The sequence below is a fragment of the Pipistrellus kuhlii genome, unplaced genomic scaffold (assembly GCF_014108245.1).
Source record: "Pipistrellus kuhlii isolate mPipKuh1 unplaced genomic scaffold, mPipKuh1.p scaffold_m20_p_32, whole genome shotgun sequence".
NCBI classification, from domain to species: Eukaryota; Metazoa; Chordata; class Mammalia; order Chiroptera; family Vespertilionidae; genus Pipistrellus; species Pipistrellus kuhlii.
In genome coordinates, this window is record NW_023425532.1 from 217,985 (window position 1) to 240,238 (window position 22,254).

Genomic DNA, 22,254 nt, shown 5'->3' on the forward strand with positions numbered 1-22,254 from the left:
CCCCCCCTCTCTCCCCCTTTCTCCAGCTCCGTGTCATTTCCTCCTTGTGCTCGCCCGGGCCGGGCCGAGCGTCTCCAGCCGGGAGAGGAGGCGGAGCGGGGCGGTGCGGGGTGGCGTAGCGCTGGAGGGCAATGGTGGCGGAGCTGCTGGGGGCGGAGGCAACGTAGCCCCCGCGGAAAAGGAGCCCCGCGGCGCCTGAGCCGAGCGGAGGATGGAGAACCGGCCTGGGTCCTTCCAGTACGTCCCTGTGCAGCTGCAAGGGGGGGCGCCCTGGGGCTTCACCCTCAAAGGGGGGCTGGAACACTGCGAACCGCTCACGGTGTCGAAGGTAAGCCCTGGCGCCTCTGCCCCGGCGGTGCCCAACTTTGAATGGGCAAACGGGCGTACAGGCTGCAGAACGGGGCCCTCAGACCAACTTTGAAACCGGGCTCGGGCTGAGGGGTGAGAGCCCCCCGATGGCCCCGTAGCGGCTCGGAGAGCCCCTGCCACCAGCCAGGGCACAGACAGCCCCTGCAGTGTGGCCAGAGCGCTGCACGCAGACACACTCCGGAGGCTCTTTCGCTCCCCCACGTCGGGGGCGGCTGCTCCCCTCACTTTGCCGAGAGGAAGTGGTGGCTGATGGGGGTTTCTCCTTAGAAGTTCCCGCGCCCCTTGCGGGAAGGCGAGCCGCGAGAGGGACAGGCGAGGAGGCTTGGCAGCTTCCTCGGCAGCGGTGGGTGGCCCTCGGTGGGCCATCCCGTCAGGGCAGGTTGCAGGGCAAGGGTCTCCCGTGGGAGCGGAGATGAGGCATCGGTGACTTTCGTCGGCCTCACTTCCCACGGCCGGACGCGCGCACATCCATTCAACTCGCGGGGCGTCGCTGCCGCCGCCAGGGCACGGCCTTTCCCTCCCTGCCGAGTCCTGTCCCAGCGCCGGCGAGATTTCCTGCGCGCCGAGGAGTGTGGAGGAAACTTTTGCGCCATGGAGCGCAGCTGTGCTGGAGCTGCCGCCGCTGCCGCCAGGGTTTGTTTGTTTTAGGAGGCTGTGATCTGCTGGAAGCCAAGTCCCAGCTGAGGACCAGGGAGAGGAGCTCTCCCGAGGGCTGCAGAACCCGCAAAACTAGCCATTCCTGGGAGGCGTGAGGGTGGGGGCCGCGGGGGCCCTTCCTGGGAAGAGGGACTTGTAGGACAACTCACCTTGAGGCACCAGATCGCCAAGGAAACCAACTTCATGGACTTGATTTGCCCCGTTTTTGTTTGCATTTCTCTTAAGTGCTCAAACCTGAGGAGCCTTACCAACCCGCTGAAATGGAAGTGGAGGTTGTAGATGTGGGTTTGGGCTGGAGAGAGAAAGATGTGGCTTCTCGGCAGGGGGGGGGGGGGGGGGGGGAGATGTCACTTCTTTTTTGACTTTTTAACCTGGGTCATGTCTCAGCAGGGGCGCGAGTGCCCCTAACCTGAGCTGCTTTTGCCTTGCTCTGGAGCTGCTGGTTAATTTCTAGAGCAGATATCCTTGAGGCCTCGGGGCCCACCCACACTCTTACCAGCCCTGTGGTGTTGTCACAGGGGGTACCACTCAGCTGGAGCAGCATGAGGTATGCTGAGGCACACTTTTGAGGAGCTGCCAGGGAAACCTGGGATCTTGAGCCTCCTAGGACACCAGTAACTAGTTCAGATCTTCATCCAACACTCTTCCCCTATACTAGTCATGTGTTTCTAACCAGCCTGAGATGCCTTTGGAACCCACTGTCATCCCCCCTCCTAAGGCATCTCCTTCCAATCTTCTCTGGAGGGAGTAATATGCTTTTCTTTAAACAAAAACACTGTCAAACAACCCTTTTGGAGATGGCAATCCTGGCCTTCGGCATTTCTTCTAATCACCCCCACCCTCCTTTTTCATCAAGGTCACAACTGGCTATGTAGCCCTCCATGATCTGGCAGTTCCTCTCTTTTTCTCCTTACACCACCCACAGAATTTCCACCGTCTGCCTGAACAACCTGACTGGGAGTGGTCACTTGTGACCTCTGCCCAGGGCTGACCCATTCTGAGAAGTACCCCCATAGAGTGCTTGCCGCTGTGCTGCTGGATTGTTATGCGAGCCAGCACTGGCATGGCAGGGGGTGTTACTAAGTATGGGGCAGCCAGCAATTTGTGGTCTGGCTGGGGGATTATTTGCGGGTAGATGAGGGTTTCCTTGGCCAAGCTGCCAAGGAAGTGACTCGTGTGTGGAGAGGCAGGGTGCCTTTTAATGATTCCTTTCCATTGAATGTACAGGTGACCCCTATTATATGAAGGCTCATTATTACACACATTTGGAGAGGTAGGGGGTAAAATCATTTCTCCCCTCCCTCCCAAATAGCCTGGTTTCTTACAGTAAAGGCCAGCTATATTTCATCTTTAGCCCCAACAATATATAAAGGGGCCATAGTATTTTTTTTCTCCAAGTGCAGTGGTTGCCTATTTTTTTTTTCTTGCCAAGCCACCTTATGGCACATTTCATTCCCCTTAAGCTTTAGAACAATATAGCTTTCTTCTTGAAACCAGCTTCAGTATGAACACACTGGTGATGATGGAATGAAAGGGCATAGAAAGAAAATCCCATTGGCAGATCAAAAATGTTGGTTCTAATCCTTGATTTGCTACTCACTAGCTCTGGGATTCTTCATATTTCACTTGTCCTCCATGGACTTAAGTGCCACATGTCTACAATGAGTTTCAGGTGGGTGGTCTTTAAATAAGACGATGATGGTCTGGTAGCCAATCCTTTATGCTAGCTCAGGCCCTTTGCTCCCCAGAAGAGTTTCAGACTGAGGAAGATGATGCTTTGTTCCACTTTCACACAGGGCTACTTTTATAGTGTGTTTTCACATCCCTTATTTCATTAGCACTTTCCAGGCCCCCTATGAGGAAGTCAGGGAAGGTTGTGGACAAACTAATGGACAAACTGAATGGCCAGGATGCACTGAGTGGCTTGACTAAGTCTGACTTCTTGTAGTTTGTGAAGGGGCATGGGGCAATGCCATTCAGGTATATATCCAATTTTGGCAACCTCCCACTCCAGTCACCCTTTCTATGCCAGCCTATGGTTCCACAATGGGCCAGATCTGGGTTGTAGACACTCCCTGATGGAGTCTGGGCTCAGGGAGTGGGATAGGACTATTTTGATAATTTTAAACCACGTGTGATGATCTCAGGTTGGCAGAGACAGAGGTAAGGTATAAGAATCATGGTTGGAAATGGAGAACCTCCTTTAGCATCATAGGGAAACAATCTCAAAAATGATTGGGTCTGGATGGTGTGGTGTACATGCCTGGAGATAGCCATCTTGAGAGTGGACGAATTTGAGAAAATGTGATTAGTGGGAAAAGAATGCATGTAGTATGAAAGTCTACCTCATATTTGTCATGGGAAAACCTTTGGACCAAGAAATAATCAGGTTGGGGAAATCATCAATTCCTACCAACTCCTGGGATTTTCCTGAATGTGAGGAATTCAACTACCCAAAGTTATGATGATTGCTATAGTTTCCTCCTGACAATCAAGTGACAAAAAGAGGAATTTTTTTTTAAAGTTACTGTTAATTATCCCAAGTGTTAGAGATGGTTTCTAATTTCCCTATTGAAACATGACCCACAAGAGAACTAGGATCATGTCCTTGGTGTTACTAATTTCTTTGGTTAGTGTCTTATACTACCTTGTTGGTCCGTGGAACCCATCTAGATGAAATGGGGATTCTCTTCTAAACAGATTTGTCTGTTTTGCTATTTAGGGGTTCCCTTTTACAGTATAGACAGCCATCTATGAAGTCGGCTTCCTGCGCTGGAAAAGATCATCTTTGGGAATGGGTGACCTTTCCAAGGTTCTGGAACTAATTATTGTGCATCACATGGGGCCTTTTAGTGTGGTGAAGGACTAACTCCCAAGAAGCACACCCCACGGAGGTCCCATTGTGAATGCCAAGCCCAGCCTGAAACACAGCTAACAATGTTTCACAAGAACTGTCCTTTTCCATATAACAGGACCTCTGCACCCAACAAGAACTCAGACTTACAGCCAAGTTTATTGCCAACCACAAGAGAGCCTTAATCTGACTTTACTGGGATGGAGTAGGAACCAGATAGAGGGAGGCAAAGGGTGGAAATGAGGGACATCTGTAATAGCCTCAACAATAAAGATAAATATATATATTTTAAAAATAGGGCCTCTTAGAGCCCCCTTAGTGATTCAAATTTTATCCTCCTCTCTGTCTCTCTTATCCCCACCCACTGAGAGAGAGACTGAGCTATAGCATAGCATAGCATAGCATAGCATAGCATAGCATAGGATAGCATAGCATAACATAGCATATGGTTCCTATACTCATTTTGTTATTGGTAATGTGCCCTGAGGTTGGCTAAGGGTGGAGACCAGTGTGGAGATGCAGGAAGAGGAGGAAGAAAATTGGGTGTGGGAGGTTAAGATGGGGCAGAAAACAGGTTCACCCTACATATTTGCCCCTTTCTCGGCCCATTTTTAGCGGCAGTCTCCATTTGGCACAGTGAGGGAAGTGGGGGCTAGTGGCTGTCCTGGAACTAAGTAGAGTGGAACAGTAGCTTGGAGGAAAAAGAAGCTTCACTCCTCCATGTAATGTGCACTGATGTCACGATATCATTTCACCCTTTCTAGACCCAAGTCTCTGTTTGCAAAATGGGGTTAGGCAAACATGCCTGATTTTTATCATCAAAGATGACACAAGAATGAATTGGGCAAACTCTAATACTGCTTGTCTAGGAAGATGGCAGGTAATGCTCTTTAAGTTGCTTTTAGGCCCTCCTCATCCCCACTGTGGGCATATTTCTAGAAGAAGCACACAAAGACGCAGTTGAGATTTCAAGAGGACATGGGTAAAGTCAGATTAAGGCTCTCTTGTGGTTGGCAGTAAACTTGGCTGCAAGTTTGAGTTCTTATTGGATGCAGAGGTCTTGTTATATGAAAAAGGAAAGTTTCTGTGATACATTTTTAGCTGTGTTTCAGGCTGGGCTTGGCATTCACAATGAGACCTTCATGGTGTGTGCTTCTTGAGAGCTTAGTCCAGCATGGTTACTTTATAACTCCTCTCCTCATATCTGCCTTTAGAATCAGCAAAGATGCCTACTTCTCGGTTCCTCAACTGCTCTCCTCTCCCATAGAGTAGTAGGCATTTGGGGACATGATGTAGGAATTAATCCAGAGAGATAAAAAGAAGGTTGAAGGAAGGTAGAACGAGAAGGGAAGTGGTATATCTGGTAACCTTTGGCTGAGCTTTGGGTACACACTACTTTTGGGCCTGCTGGACTGTCACAATATACCTGGTATCCTACTGAGATCCTCATGTGTGGTCTGTGAAGTGAAAAAGGTGAAGTCTGTTAAAGGGTTTTCCATCATCTAAGCTTCAGACAAAGAAAATAATTCAACTCCAGCTGGGAAGACACTTAAATGTTGTCCTTTAAAAAATTAAAATTATTTATTCCCCTTGCTCTTTCCACCCCCCTCCCAGGATGTTTTTAAACAGACTTGAGATTGGTGTTTATAGAGTGATTACCTGGAGAGAACATCACAGTTTTTATAGTTAGGCTTCTTCAGAAGCAGTGGGGGTTGAGGGAAAGATGCTGACCCATCTGAGAAAAGTTACTGAAGAATAGTAGGGATTAAGTGAAAGGTGCTCTCACTACGCCCCTATACACACACACACACACACACACACACACAGCATAGACACACAAGCACGCACACAAACACACGCACACAAACACACGCACACAAGAACGCACACAAACACACACACACACACACACACACACACACCAAAGCAGACTCAAAGCAGGGCTATTAATCTAATGCTATTCCTGAAGGAGACCTAGAATCTCAGATTCTCAGCTGGTGAGGGCCTTTTGGAAGTCCTTTGGTCTTAGTCTTAACCAATCCATGAGCCTCCTATGCAGTAGCCCTGAGCTTATTCTCCTGTGGTCATTAGGGAGCTTGCTCCCCTATTAGTTAGTCCATCTCACTGTTAGAAAATTTTGTCTGTGGAAAGTTTTTTATTAAGTTGAGATGCAATCATTCTCCAACTATTATCTATGGGTCCTGGCACTACTTTCTGGGACCACGCAGAACAAGGATGCTTTCTCTGTCTTAGAACAGCCTTTGGGAGGTGCAAAGACAAAGACTGTGTCTCCTTGTTTCACTTTTCTATGCTAATGAGGCATAGATCTTTCAGCTGTTGAGATCCAGTCTCCTCTTCTGTTTCTTTCTCCCACTCTGGCTACAATCCAGCCTATCTATAATCCTCTTGAATTATGGAGCCCACAGCTGAGTACCATAACTGAGGAGAGTATGACCAAAGTTGAATAGGATCATTCTTGAAAAATAAATACAGCTGAAGACCATTTTGGCTTTTTCTGGAGTCCATGTCATATGAAGATCCTGTGTCAAACAAAGTCTTAGTGGCGGTATCTATCTATACTGCTGCCAAGCTATACCTGCACAAGCCCTCCACGTGGGCCTCTGGAATACCCACATAATACATTTGAGAGGGACACACTTCACCTATAACTATTGATTTAGAATTTCCCCTAACCCTGCTCCTAGTTCAGGCCAGCCTTGGGAGAAGTGTTATAAGGGAGATGAGAGGACAGAAGCCTTGATTTCAAGGAGTACATATGTTTATACAAAGAAGACAGAGAAGGAATTTTTATCATAGAAGAATTAAGTGGCATTTAATGAGTAGTGTCAAAGTCAGACTCTAAAACATCAGATTTAAGTTATTTTAGTTTTCCCCAACTGCTGGCTTAGAATTTGTAGGAGCAACCTCTCTAAACTTAATTTTCCCCTTTGGGGAAAAATAGGTGTCTCCAAGATTGAAGATGTTGACCATGTGTGATGTACAATCAGCCCCCAACTTACAGACCTCTATGTAGGAATTTAGACACAGCAGTTCTTATCCCCAACTCCTGTCAGATACTTATCTGCACATTAAGTGCACATTGCCACTTGCACTGACTGCGAAAGCCCCTGCTGTTGCTGCCATTCCTGGGTTCTCTGACCTTCTTTGTGTACCTGCTGGAATACCCAAAAGAGTCATTCCTGCTGGAGGTCTTGCACCCATAGTTTCATTTCCCCATGTCCTCATATCTATCAATTTGTCACCTGAGATGGGCAAATAAATATATATTTTTTGTTTGTTTTTTGCTACTAAAGCCCTGATCAGGAAGTGTATTGGGGTAGAACTTAGTACTCATTATTGCTGAAAGATGAGAGGCCTGGAGAAGAGAGTGTCTAGGACACATGTTCTATGGATACAATGTTATGATAACTAGTGTCGTGGTGCACAAATTTGTGCACATTGAAAGGAAATCAATTAGAAGAAATATTTTAATATTGCTATTCGCCCTTTCTCTATAATAGAAGTGTCAATCAAATTCACAATTGACAGTGACAGATCAAAACGCATGTGTGGGATTGGTGCCAGTGAGAGCTTTATATGTATCACACATGTGCGAGTCAACTTAGCCTTTTGTAAATATATTGCAATAGAATAAATTTGCTTAGTTAGACCTGCTTTCTGGTGTAGTTAAACTTTTCCCAGCCCAGTGAAGCAGCCCAGCTCTCTTTCAGGCAATTGCCAGCAACACAGCAGTAAATATCAATATGAAGCAGATTATTATTATAGATCTTGGAGGGAGAACAAAGGGTAAAATATTTAACTGCAACAGTGTTTGACTGTATTCTGCACAGTGAGAAAACCTGAAGTCATTTTCAAGTTCCATAATTTCTTACTTCTTTTCAGTTGGGTCAAGTTTCTAAACTTTCTAAATCTCGATTGTCTTGCAGGCCAGGTCGAGGTACCCCACCAGTGCACAAATCTATGCTCTGAGTTTCTAGTATACATATAAGATTTTTGTTTAATCTCTTACCACTCTCCTGTCTTCCCCTTTCCCTCTGAGATTCATCAGTCTGTTCCATGTTTCCATTCCTGTGCATTGAGCATCTGCCTCCTGGTGGTCAATGCGTGTCATAGCTACCAGTCAAACGGTGGAACTGTTGAATGGTTGACACTTAGCATTATATATATATATATATATATATATATATATATATATATATATATATATATATATATATATATATATATATATATAATTTTAGAGGCCTGGTACATGAATTCGTGCACCAGTGGGGTCCCTTGGCCTGGCCTGCAGGATCAAGCTGAAACTGGCTCTCTGACTTTCTCCAAGGGTCCTGGATTGTGAGAGGGAGCAGGCTAGGCTGAGGGGGACCCCACCAGTGCATGATTAGGGCTGGGGAGGGATGCAGGAGGTTGGCCAGCTGGGGAGGGACTGCTGGAGGGCTCCAGGGCTTCTCTGGCCTATCTCCATCAGTTCCAATTGGCCAGACCCCAGCAGTGAGCTAACCTACTGGTTGGAGTATCTGCCCCCTGGTAGTCAGTGTAAATCATAGCAAGCAGTTGAGCATCCTTAGCATATCATTAGCATATTATACTTTGATTGGTTGAATGACTGACTGGTCAATCAGACACTTAGCATATTAGGCTTTTATTATGTAGGATATATGGCCAATGGTCAGTGCATGTCATAGCTACCAATCAGACAGACAGACACTTAGCCTTTTATATATGTTATTGATAATAGCTAGGGTCATAACAGTTTTTGGGAAGGCCTATTTAAATCATAGTTTATGACTGATGAACTTTCAGAATCTAACCACCATGTACAATATTCTACCTACAGGGAACTATTCAAAGGTCCAAGTTACTTATTTATAAAAAGTATTTTCTGCAAAACCATTCATAAGTTTGGAATAAGAAATGCTCTAGATATCGCCGTTATACACATCTGGGTGAGTTTGGGGTTTCCACCAAAGATGCTCATATCACTGAGTGTTTGTGCACACAGTGTATGTATACATGGTTAAATTTTTTTCTGAAACGGAACTCCATGTTTACTTGAGTTATCTTGTTATCAGCAATTGTCCCTTCTATATTGCTTATGTTGGTACCTAGATCACTTTTAGCTTCTGTGTAGCCAATATTTTGTCTCTTGGTACTCCCCTGAAGTATACCTTTTAGGAAGACTTTAATTAATTACATCATTAACAAATAAGTTGATATATTATTTTTCTTGGTTAAAGATTGTGTTGGGGCAGAGGTTTGTTTCCTAACACTCCTTTGCCCCATCTAGTGTGAATAGGCCAAGTGGAAAGATCATCTTAGGCATTAGTTTTGCAAGGAATGATCCATTCTTCCTCACATTACACTGGTATGTTTACTTGGGCACATAGCCATCCTGGCTAAGCACTGAAGTTGCAAGGATCAAGATGACTTGGTTTCTCAAAGTAACTAACTCCTCCCCTTTGACTTCATCTCCACTCCCTCTTCTTACAGTATGATTCTGTGGCTATGTTATGTCACAGAGTGAGCACTGCCTAGTAGGAACAGAGACACATTTTCCATGTGTCAAGCTGCCCTTCTTTCATGACTGGTCTTGGATTCCTAGCCCCCACCCATCAGTACCAGTTGCTTGAAGCCTACATGTTGAACTGTCTCATTCAAATGCCATTGCTTCTCTGTTCATTCATTGGCTGCCCTATCCTCCTCTGTCCAAAATCCAACTTTTCCCCTTCTTTGGTTAGAGTGGGCCCTTCTAGTCCGCTATACCAGCTTAGTCCCTCTTGTCTTAGCCATACTTCTGGTGGGGGGGGGGGTGAGAGAAGGTCACAGAATTAAAGTTGATAAAGTTTAAAAACACTCAGCAAATTGATAGCTAGATTAGGGGGACATTTTCTCATGTTGTGACTCTCTGTCTTGTTTTAGTGGAGAACAAGACCTTTGTCACATTCCTGATACCCTCTTATCAACTTGTTGAGTAATCTTGGCATGTTACTTCACTTCTCTGGACCCTCCTGTTTCTTCTCAGACTCTCCATGAGGCAAGCTTCTGCTTTATTGATGGGTGCTAAGGGCTCCAGTATCCTTGCTTGGTCTTGGTGGAAGTGTGAAGGTTGACTGACAGCAAGCAGTTCTTACAGGGCATTGCTTTGCTCCACACTACTACTTCCTATCTTTCCAGAAGTGACTATTTCCTGGTATGTTCTCAGGGATGGCATGCAGCATGGTCTGTTAACTTTCACTCAAATCTTTTAATGTTATATCTGCGAGGAATGCAGGAGGTGGGACTAATTTGACAGGATCAAGGGTTAAGCCCAGTGATGGACAGACCCTTTGTGATGTCTTCTGGCCCCCACCCCAATGCCACTCAGCAGATTCCCAGCTGTATGGTTGTCTCTCTTCCTGAGCCTCTGGCAGGAAACTTTTAAATGGTTCTCCTATACTGCCTTTCACGGTCCATCAGAAATTGATTTTTCTTATGGGGAAGGGGGTTGGGGTGAGGTGAGGTAGAGCTGAGAGTAAATCTGGTTCAACTAGTTATTCTGGAAATAGGCTAGAGTCTCATGGCTGCAGCCCCATCTTTGCTTATGAAAAGATGACATGCTAAAGCCGTGTCTTTGTTGGGCTGCCTTGCTGTTTTCTATTTCTTTTTGTTTATGTTTTATGTAAGTAAGAGCTCCTGTGAAAACTTCTGCAGGTAGGCAGCTTTTGATGGCACCTTATCTGACTGATATGGTGAATGATGACATCTTGGAGTCTCAGGGGTGAGTAAATGTCTGATACCGACTCATGTTTTTTGTGTGGTTTTTTTTTTTTTTTTTTTTGAGGACTTGACTGAGAGTTAGAGTTCTGTGCTAATTTAAATTTTCAATCAGGGAATATCAAGATAACAGGCTGAAAAGTGGACAAGGTAAGGACTTGGATATACCACTTGTGTGGATGTGCCTCACTGGATAGAGACAATGTAGCTTGGTTGGACCTCAGCAACCTCTTGAACCAAAAGTGTCATCTAGATATGATGGGATAGAAGAGGTACTGGATCTGCTGCATGGCAAATACCGTGGTTTTTAGGTGTTTTATATATATTCTTATTTAATTTTTACAGTAATTCTTTGAGGTAGATATTGATGGCCCCATGTACAGATGAAGGGACTGTGGCTCAAGAAAAGTTAAGTTGCAGACTCCAAGTCACACAGTAAGTGGAAGAGCTGGCATGCAAATTTACTTCCCTCTGACTTTAAATCTCAGTCTTTTTCTATATTACCATGTTTTTAGAGGTGAAAGGAACAATGAGAGAAAGAACTGGATAAGCATAAGGGAGCAGGAAGAGATAAGAGAGATATGAGAGAATTATAATTTAGTGTAAAAACTGGTAATAATGCCAATATACCCTCAGGGATTCCGGTCAAAGAAAGAGTTTTTGATTTTTTTGGGGGGCGAGGGTTGTTTAAATCTCTAGTGTAAGGAGTATGAGCCTTGATTCAAAAGACATGAAATCCAGTATTTGCTTTGCCAATTATTACTTATTTGTCATTGGGCAAGTCATTTCCCTCTCTGAGTTTCAATTTCCTCATTTGCAAGATCAAAATAATATAACTTGTACTTTTTTCCCAGTAGGGAGGGAGATTGGTTTTATCCTTTATTTCATGTAAATATTTGATGTGTATGTGATTTAAGAAAGAAATAAAAAGCATTCTACGGGTGTCCATTATCAAATGGCAATTCTCCCAAGATAATTTTGAACTTAAAAAAAAAGAACTTTCTGAAGTTACCAAATCATTGAAAGTGTGTGCAATGGCAGGATACCTTTAATGTGATGTTTGCTACTGATGCAAGTTAGAAGACCAGACATAATTTCTGGCTAATGTCTGAGCAGCCAGCCATTTGAAAAGTTATGCTAACCCTGGTTTGTCTCCTAAGAGCTCTCAATTAAGCCTCCAATCAATCAGTCAGTCATCCCATCATTCAACACATATTTGTTGAGCACTGTGTAAAGAGCCTAACCCTAAACTAGAGAATTCAAGAGACAGCCACCATAGAAGACCCGCTCCTTAGAAGTGATAGTTTTGTTGAAGAGAGGCACTATTGAAAACTCAGGAAACAAAACTCTTGAATTTCTGAAACCATGGGGTAGGATCTAAGAGCAGCATTTATTCAGCGAGAAGAGATTTCATTAAAGGCTGCTGTGACTGGGGAGCTTTGTGGGAAAATGGAGAAGAATTAGAATTAGGCCTTAAGGGATATATAGGATATAGATAATCTGGGGAGAAAGAAGGATATTCATTTAGTGAGTGCAAGTGCTGCATGTTCTAAAGACACAGATAGGAGATTGAGACCAGTTGGTCCACTCCACAATGAACTGATTACAGCGTGAGCTCCCCAAGGACAGAGCATGTATTATTTGTTCATTTGCTCACTTAATTCATTCACTAAACTTACTGAGTGCCTGTTTTAGGAGCTGAGCTGTTCTTCCTCAAGCCTGTAAAACAAGCACAGAACTCCATAAATGTAAATTTTATTTGTTTTCTAACAAATTCTTTCATAATGCATATCCCAGGCCAGGCACTGGTTTTCTATTTGGACACATATGAACTCATTTATTAACCCCATTTTACAGATGATAGATTGAGGCATAGAGAGGTTAGGTAACTTGCTCAATGTTATACTGTTTGTGTGGTTGGCTAAATGAATCAGTATATCTCTGCTTGATTGTTGCAGAATAATGGGATATAAAGGTGAATGGTGTGAGCCAGTTATTCTGAAGGACTCAGAAAACTGGGCTACATAATGGCCAGTTGGGAATAGGTAGTGATTCAGTTGTTTGGGAAGAGTAGAGTTAATGTTTTAAAAATAAAGCCCCTAGCACAGCACCAGCCACATAAACGCTTCCTTGAAGAAAAACCTGAACTGAACAATGAAAGGGCACATTTTGAGAGAGTCAGTCATCTGGGCAGTGTTGTGACTGCTATACATTAGCAAGTTGTCAGAAGTTAGTGGTAATGAAACACCATTTGCATATGAAGAAATTAAGGAGAGGTAAGTGAAAGGCAAATCCAGTATTTATAACCTAGAAGGTTCTAAGTGGTGCTGGGGGTTGGGAGGGCTAATCAGTTTTGGTTGGATCTTTTGAGACTGAGGTGTCTACAGGACAATCAAGTTAAGAAGTGCCATAGGCAGTTAAAAAAAACACACAGGATTTGTTGACTTAAGGCCACTGATCAGTTAAAACAACAAATCATTATTTCAGGAACATGAGGGTTAACACAGACAATGTACTAATCTGCTGATTGTTGTGAAAATGTGTTAATTGCCAGAGAATCACATGCCCCAATAGACATTGGAACAGGCCTGCATTGTTATTTAATGGGACTTTTTGGTTATAGTTCAGTCTTGCTTTCCCCTCTAATCTGCAGGATGTCTAGTCACCTCAGGTGTTACTGGCTGAAGTTAAATTTAGTACTTTCAAGTGATGAGAAAGTCCCCAATCAAACAAAAAATAGAAGAAACTGACAAAAGGCCAAACTTCAGACTTGAAATGTTAAAATGTTCTAGGTTGTGAAAAAAAACCACAGTTGACTTGCCAAGATGTTTAAGGATTGCTTTCTCTATATGAAAAACACAGTGTTGAGGCTTGGAAAGCTAACCTCAAACCTCTGGAGTCTCAAGTCTGTATTGCATTTTTGTTGTGAGCAGTTTGACACTCTCCGCATGGTGTAGTATTATTAATTTGTGAATATCATTGTTAATATTTCTATGACAGTATTGGTTCTTGAGTGTGACCTTTGGGAAAACACTTAAATTTGCAAGTATTATTCAATTGCCTTCAGTGGTGTCCTTATCAAACTCTCATCCTGATTTTTATATTAAAATGAGGATGAGATAGGGATTTAATTCACAAATTCATTCACTGCTATGGGTGGGTGGAAAACATTACTTTATCATTAAGAGACTATTTCAAATTTGGAATGATTATCTAACCACTCCAAGTGGTTGGCAAACTCATTAGTCAACAGAGCCAAATATCAACAGTACAATTGAAATTTCTTTTGAGAGCCACATTTTTTTCAACTTAAACTTCTTCTAATGCCACTTCTTCAAAATAGACTCGCCCAGGCTATGGTATTATGTGGAAGAGCCACACTCAAGGGGACAAAGAGCCCCATGTGGCCCGCGAGCTGCAGTTTGCCGACCACGGATCTAACCCAAATCCTAGGCCTGATGCGCATACATACATACATGTAATTCTCAGAAAAGGTTACCTTTGTGTGCAGAAGGGCCTGGTAAGCTCACTCCTACCCCCAGCCTTTTTGATTTATTTTCTAGAGCCATTACTTCTTTTGTGCAGCATCATCTGCTTTTCCGTATGCTGAAAACTAAAACTTAGAATGTTGTAATGATGCTGGTGCTATGGGACTTGGTTTATTCCCTCCCTCTCTCCTATAGACAAAACTCATTTCTTGCTAAAAGACTAAGGGAACATGGATTCCTTTACCTAACTCTTCTCTCTGACAAGCTAAATCACTTTGCAATTTATGTTTGCAATTGATTTGAATATCTAGCTGCTGGGGCATTTTTATGAAAAAGTCTACCTGAGTATTCTGGCTTTTACAAGAGCCAGCTTGCTAACTTCTGCTGTGTGAGCCCTGCCTGGTGGGAGGGAGATACTCACCTTTTCTGGATGTAAAGGGTTAAATAAGTAATTTTCATGTTTTCCCGCGCCATTGGGCCCTTGGCTGGAGAAATGTGCAGTGTTCTGAAACCTGCCCAGGCTCTGCACATATTGTATCTGCTTAAGGAAGGTTTTGGCTCTTAGCCCTTCTCAGCTGCATTAGAGTTCAGGTTACATCCTTCTCCCCTTCCAGCCACTAATAAAAGCCAAAAGAATTAAGGATCAGGGAGAGTTAATTCCCACTGCTAAGACCCAGGCAGGGCTCTTACACCTCTCAGCATGGCTTCTAGGTTGGAGCCCTAATTTAAGGCTGAGCTCTAGTCTAAGCCTGTAAGTGACAGTGATCTGGAACAGGCCCTAGAAAAGCACTTGACAATCAGGTTTGCCCTATGCTGTTATGTCTCTCATCCTCTCCTCTCCTCTCCTCTCCTCTCCTCTCCTCTCCTCTCCTCTCCTCTCCTCTCCTCTCCTCTCCTCTCCTCTCCTCTCCTCTCCTCTCCTCTCCTCTCTCCTCCTCTCTCCTCTCTCCTCCTCTCTCCTTCTCTCTCTTCCCCTCCCCTTCCCCCCTCTTCTGTTTGGATCTTAGAAGAGACCAGTGACCCCAGGGGCCAAGCCGACTGATGCTATTATAGAAATGGAAATGATGTATCAGAGCACCTCTCTTCTAAACTGGAATATTTGGATGAAGCTTCTACTCTTTTTTTTTTTTTAAGTCCCTGACCAACTTCAGTACAACATGAGGAGTCTCATTCAGAAGAAGAAATGCTATTGATATTTCACTCAACTTAAAAGAGTTGCAAAGTAATGAGCTCTGAGATAGTGAGCTCAGACAGAGGGCAGCTTTGAAGGAGGATCTTGCAAGAGCTGGGACAGGCAGGAAGAAGCCTCCTTCTGGAACAACTACACTACTATAGTGGCTGCCTCAATGCTTTCCCTCCCTTTGATCATCCTCTCCTCCCCCCTAAAATTATTGAATGGCTCTCTCCCAAACTACTTCAGCCTGGTGTATGGCTCATTCTCCATCTGGCTCTAGTCTTACTTTCTAGAAATTCTTCCAGGACCTGGTTTTCTTTCTGCCCCCCTCTCTCCCCCAAATACACCTGGGAAATTATGGCCTCCAAATTTCCCACCCTGATGTTCTTTGAGTGGCTGGGCTTCACACTGCATACTTGGAAGGCCTTCTTTTCTCTTTTATGCCCCACCCAACTGGACCTAACCTTCAAGCTCTATCTGTATGCTTCAAGGGCATCATCTCACTTGGCTCCTGATGGAAGTAATTGCTCCCTTTTGGAATGCTGGAGTTCTGATTTTCCAGTAGGAATCATTGGGTACTTTTGCTGCCTTGTATCTGGCTTACTGGATGAAAACCTTCTAGAGGACAATGGTTACCTTTACCATCCTCAGCGAAGAACATAGAGTGGACTCTCCATAATGATTGGCTGGAAGACTCAAGCAAAAAATTTGTACTCAATAATTGATCATTTTTGCCTTTCCACTCCCAATCCCAAATTAGAAATAGCATATGACATGAAGTTTTCTAGTCTTTCTGTGATACCTAGTACGTTGGGTGAGCTAGGAACAGAGGAAACACATAAAAGGAAATAATGGTATTGGCGAAAGATGAGAGGGATCCCGAATGCAACCCCGAATGAGAGGGGAGATGGCAGTAGTGGTGGTTACCTGTTTGTCCCAGGGCTGCCTAGAGTTTGGTTTGCAATAATTGGGTTCCTTGCTGCTGCAGATCCTGTGTGTGAACTGTATTCCTGAGGCTTGTACTAGTATGTGGGGAAGGCCTGTTGGCTGATGATTACAGCATTCTCCTTGCTGTTGGGAAGGGTTGCCATGAGACTCTTAAAACAGCAGCCACCCTTCTTGTTGCTATGTGTTTGGGGAGGGTAAAGTGTGAGCATTCTCCCTGACTCCAGTGTTTTCACTGCTTCAGCTGAAAAGAAGTAGCTTTATGTGAACATTGTGTGTGTGTGTGTGTGTGTGTGTGTGTGTGTGTGTTTTCACTTTTGCTTAAGCAAGCCCTAACGAATTCTGACTGACTAGCCTTGAATGTGAGTCACCGTCTGGTATTTACACCCAGTGCCTTAAGTGTCCTTATTATTTGACCATGACATTCCTTTTCTCACTCTTTTACTCAAAGCTGAGAACACTGACAAGGGCCAGAAAGAACCATCTCTGTCCTCCTTCCTAATGGGGTCTAAACTAATTGGTGGCTAACTGTCTCTGTGGAAGTCAATTAGGTTCTGTTAGGCCACTAAAAGGAACATATGGAAACTCACAGTGGCAGTACTGTGATAGGTTAGAAGACACACTGTGAGGGCTTCTCTTAGTCTGGCTCAGACTATTATTGGAGCAGATTTTAGGAACAGGCCTAGAAAGGGACCCCAGGAAGTGTTTGTTCTTATCAGGATCACTTAGTAAGGAGTACAGACCATCTGAGACAGTCTTAGAGCAGATGATTCACTCTTTTCAGTTATTGGTGGGAGAAGCAAAGAATGTTAGCTGCTCCTTATGTCTGTTCCCGTTAAGGTCCTTCTGAAGTTGAAAATTTGGTTTCGGAAGCATGCTCCTAGAGTGTGGGAATGGTAAACCCCTTCAGGGCCACTGGTGTTATCAAAGGGACAGAGCCTCAGAGAGGAAGGACATGACTTCTAGCATGGTCATTTGGAGGCCAGGCAGCCAGTAAATCATTTGAGAATGAATTAAAAGTTCAAAGGGCAGGAGGGAATTCTTTGGCTGACCTCATAGGTGCTTGAAAAATCAAAGGGATAGCCAGTGTGCTTTTATTTTTTGAGGGCCATTTTGAAAGGGCGATGGAATGGAAGTGCAAAGTAGGAAACTGGCATTGCTGCTTTCACGTGCTTAGGAGCCTTAACTCTGGGCTTTGGATGATAACAGTTCCCATTAATTAAATGTCCTGGGAATTTTATATGTGTAATTTCTAATTTTTCATCATTGCTATCAATTAAGTAATAGTATTCCTATTTTGCAGATGAAAACATGAAGCTTAGAGAGATCAAACAACATTCTCAAAGTAACAAAGCCTGTAGTGGTAGACCTGATTTGAACCCAGGTCTGCCTGACTCCACATCCACTACACTTTAGAATTTTGTTTAGAAAACACTTTTTTGTGACTCATGATTTCTTTCCAATACCAATATTAACTATTCCTATGATCATGTTCTGTATGCCATAGCATTGGAAAAAATGGGTCACACAGAACCAGTCGTTCCCAAGCTTTCCTGGGAAAATGTTAAATATGCAAATTAGACTCTCAGGATTAAGTAATATAATGAGAGCTACTTAGTAGTGCCCCTAATTCTCAGATGCAGAAACTGAGGCTAAGAGGGTTAAATAACTTCCCAAAATTCATTGGACTGGTAATTGGCAGAACTGGTATTCAAAACGTGGTTTATAGGATTTTAGAGTGTCCCAATGCCCCCGATTGCCTCTCAAACTGGGATGGGGGGGACACAATAAAACAAACAAAAAAAAAAAACAGCCTGACTATCTTGATTCCCACAAATCTACTAATCTCGCATGCCCTCTTTGCCACCAAATTTCCTTAAGTGTAGAGTGGTGTTTTTTTTTTGTGTGGTTTATTTATTTTATTTTTTTTTAAGAGCAATGATGAGATCTCATGACTCCAAAATCTCTTGCCTTATCCTTTAAAAATATATTTTTTTATTGAATTCAGAAAGGAAGGGAGAGGGAGAGAGAGATAGAAACATCAATGATGAGAGAGAATCACTGATCGGTTTCCTCCAGCATGCCCTACACTGGGAATTGAACCTATAACCCAGGAATTGAACCCTAACCTCCTGGTTCATAGGTCAATGCTCAACCAATGAGCAATACTGGCTGGACTTTCCTTAACCTTTTTATCAAAGCCCTAGGTTCTTCAGCTGTCTGATGGACAGTATCTATTTGAATATTTTTTCTTTTTTTAAAACCTCAAATCCTAATATGTCCAAAGTGGAACTTATTATCTCCCCCTTACCAAACAGGCTCTGTCTTAGGCCTCCTGTTTTTTACTCAGCTAGCATTGAAATCTTGGAGTGACTGCCTATTCATCCTCTATATCTGATCAACCACCATATGCTTTCAGTCTTCCTTCAGAATAACCCTCTATTCATTTCGGTTCCTATTATCCCTTTTTTCCCTCCCTGAATTTCTGGATTCCTGGCTGTCTTCCCTACCTCTTAAATTTACCTTGTAAGTCACTTCCCCAACCTGAGACTTTTAGTGTTCCTGTTTGTATAATGAGGAAGCTGGACTGACTGGTTGATTTCTACAGTCCTTTCCAGCTCTAACATTCTAGACTAGCAATCTTCCTGAACAGTATATTCTCACCTCCTGCCACTGCCACTCCCTATATTGCCCTCTATCATTTAAATAGTTGCTTTGCACAAATCTTTCCTCCATATAGTTTCTAGTTTCTTTATCCTAACTAATGCTACTTACAGTTTAAAGGAATCTTAGAGGTCATTCAAGTTGTCTAACCCTGATCCACTGCCTGACTAGTATTTATAACATCTTTTAATTTGGTTGACCAGGCTGTGCTTGAACCCTTCTATTGATGGTAACAGCTATCTCACTAGCCAGCCCTTTCCATTGTCAGGTAGCTAGAGTTGTTATAAATCTATCACAAACTGACACCAACTTGTCTGACTTTATGGCACTCTGTTATTCAAAACTCCCTTCATTTTGATTTAAGTATCAACCCTTGAAGTCTGACATCCCAAGTTCTCCACAACTTTCTCTTCCAACGTTAAATCCTGGGTACTTTTTTTGCACTTCATTCGAACCAAAAAAATTAAAAAATTAAAAAAAATTGGCTAACATTTATTGAACACTTACTGGATGTCAGGCACTATTCTTAGTTATTTTTAATTTATTATCTCATTTAATCCACACAGCAATCATGTATATTTCTATTATTCTCTCCCCCATTTGATAGAGGAGGAAAATGAGGCATATGGAAATCCAAATGATTTACCCAGAGTCTCACAGCCAGTAAATGGGAGAGCTAGGATTTTAATCCAGCAAGGTTGTTTTGAGAGCCTATGTCCGTAATTCCTGTCATACACTGTCAGACCCCAATGTGACAGTTTTAGGGGTTGAGTCGTTAAGGTTTCTATGTATAAGATTATGTGTTCTGCAAAAATAGACAACTTCATGTTTTTATATCAAATTTGGATGCCCAATGCTTCTTGCTAGGACTTCAGTACTGTGTTGAATAGAAGTCTCAAGAGTGAGCTTCCTCATCATGTTCCTGATCTTAGAGGAATTGTTTTTAGTTTAACATTGATTACTTCTCACCTTCTCTCTCCCTTGTACGTAGCATTTATTACTATTCTATCTACAAAGTGGTGTGAATTTTGCCTTTTTACATAGGTAGAGAGATATTTAACTTCAACCTAGAGACATTATTCAACCTAGAGATTGTGAATTTTAGTGTGTATGAGAGAGAAAAAATATGAGAGAATATGAGAATGTATGTATGTGTATCTATGCGCGCGCGCGCGTGTGTGTGTGTGTGTGTGTGTGTGTGTGTGTGTGTGAGAGAGAGAGAGAGAGAGAGAGAGAGAGAGGGAGAGAGAGAGGGAGAGAGAGAGAGAGAGAGAGAGGTAAATACCTCTGTGTTTGGGTGGAGTTTGGAGTAGAAAGATTCCTTGTATTCTGTTTTAAGAAAGCTCTTTTAAAATGCTGCATCCTACAAAACTTTTTCCTCCCTCTCCCTCCTTCTTCTCTTCTTTCTCTATTCCCTCCCTTCTTTTGGTAGTGATGTGGTTTCCCAATTGTATTTTGCAAATGATTTCCATCTGAAGTTTCCACATTCTCTGGTTGAGTGAGATATGCTTATCTAGCATGTTACTAATATACAGTAACATGATTTACTACCCAGACAGACAGACTAATTCAATGGATAACACATCGTTCTCTAAAGGATCATGATACTGTTGCTAATTCCCTGTGTGTACCAATTTAATTACATTTCAGAAGTCAGAAAAATTTAAGTAGTTCCAGTTGCAGTGTTCCAGTTCACTAAGCATTAACTATAAATCACTAGTGGGTACTTTAAAAAAAATCTTTTGATGGATTGGCTGGTATTTTACATGAGTATAAGCCAACTACCTAAGGGTCTCTAAGTTGATTTTGTAAAGTAAAAATGTGTTCTTGATCTCTCTCTCTGGCTCCATAATATCTTTGTCAACCCCCACCCTATCCAGTACACCTTTCACAGGGCCCCCTTTTCTTCTCCCTTCATATATTTCATCAGACTCTTTAAGGGAGTCATAGACTGGTTGTGATTATTACTGAACCATATGGGAACCACACGTCTTATTTTTTCTCCTTCTAGTTTTTCGAATAACGGTTATATCTCTTAAGTAAATTAAAAAAACAAGACTAGTTTTTAACTATTGAAAAACGTATTATCAGGTAGCCTTGACTTAATTTCATCATCCAATAAAGCCAAAATTAATAATCCTTCTTTTCTCTTTTTTTTTTTCCAGCTAACACCTGAAATCTGTTCTATAGGAGGGTGATCCTGGTTACCTTAATATACATTAGTGTGAAGCTTTTATGACTTATTGTTTTTATTAACGATCTTATGGATTAGAAGGGTCTATGAGTCATTATTTAGTCTCTTTATCCAGAATGAACTGTGCATACTGTGTTAAGTTTGACTACAAAATAAGCATACTGGTTTTTATTTGTTTGAGAAATAAGTCCCTATTTTACATGTGTATTTATGATGGTGTTGAGTCAAAGTTGGGGATAATGTGTTTTCTAAGTATACTAATTATATGAAGTTGGGCTTTATTTTATTTATTAGCATATTAAGCCTTCTTTTGGACCTTCTCCAATTTGTTAGTGTTATCCCTGAGATGTGGTAACCAGACCTGCATATAGTTATCCCAGGTAAAGGCAAACCATGAAAAAGGAATTGGTGGCGGGGTTAGATGAAGTATTGAGGGAAAGGAGCATCCTCTCTCTCTCTCTCTCTCTCTCTCTCTCTCTCTCTCTCTCTCTCTCTCTCTCTCTCTCTCTCTGTCTCTTTCTCCCCCCCCCCCTCTTTTTCTGTTATTGACATACCTAGACCAATTATTTTGGCTGAAACAACAAATTAGGCTGGTGTCTTCAGAAAACATTCTACAGTATTTCCAGATCCCTTTCCTTGTTTCAGAGCTTATAGGTTGGAGAACATATTCCCAGAGACAGAACCACTTAAAAAAAAGCATTGCTCGATCAGCATGGCTCAGTGGTTGAGTATTGACCTCTGAACCAGGAGGTCATGGTTCAATTCCCGGTCAGGGCACATGCCAGAGTTGAGGGCTCCACCCCCAGTAGGGGGTGTGCAAGAGGCAGCTGATCAATGATTCTCTGTCATCATTAATGTTTCTGTCTCTCTCTCTCCTCTCTTCCTCTTTGAAATCAACTTAAAAGTATTTTTTAAAAGCATTAATTACCTTATACTTGTTTCTCCTGAGACTGTATGTGGAGTGGCTGGAAGGTCTCTTGGTCTCTCAGCTTAAGTATAAGTAGCCTGAGTCAGACAAAGCTTCTTTGGAAGTGTCCAACCACTCCCACCCATTGCTCTCCCATTTCTGCTCCTCTAAGAGAACTCATTAGAAATATATGCATATTTATACAACTGCCTTCCAATCCTT

General features: G+C 42.8%; 1 protein-coding gene across 3 annotated transcripts in view; it reads left to right on the forward strand.

The window, feature by feature from the left end:
* The first annotated feature begins 24 nt into the window (after positions 1–24).
* SHROOM4 (shroom family member 4) overlaps positions 25–22,254 on the forward strand; it is a 189,297-nt gene continuing 167,067 nt past the window's right edge. Inside the window, exon 1 of one of the 3 annotated variants that reach the window (XM_036460507.2) lies at positions 25–328. In XM_036460507.2, coding sequence (XP_036316400.1) covers positions 212–328 — 117 coding nt within the window. In that variant the 5' untranslated portion in view covers positions 25–211. The remainder of the gene's footprint in view (positions 329–22,254) is intronic. The other 2 variants (XM_036460509.2, XM_045570362.1) reach the window with 2 other exon arrangements.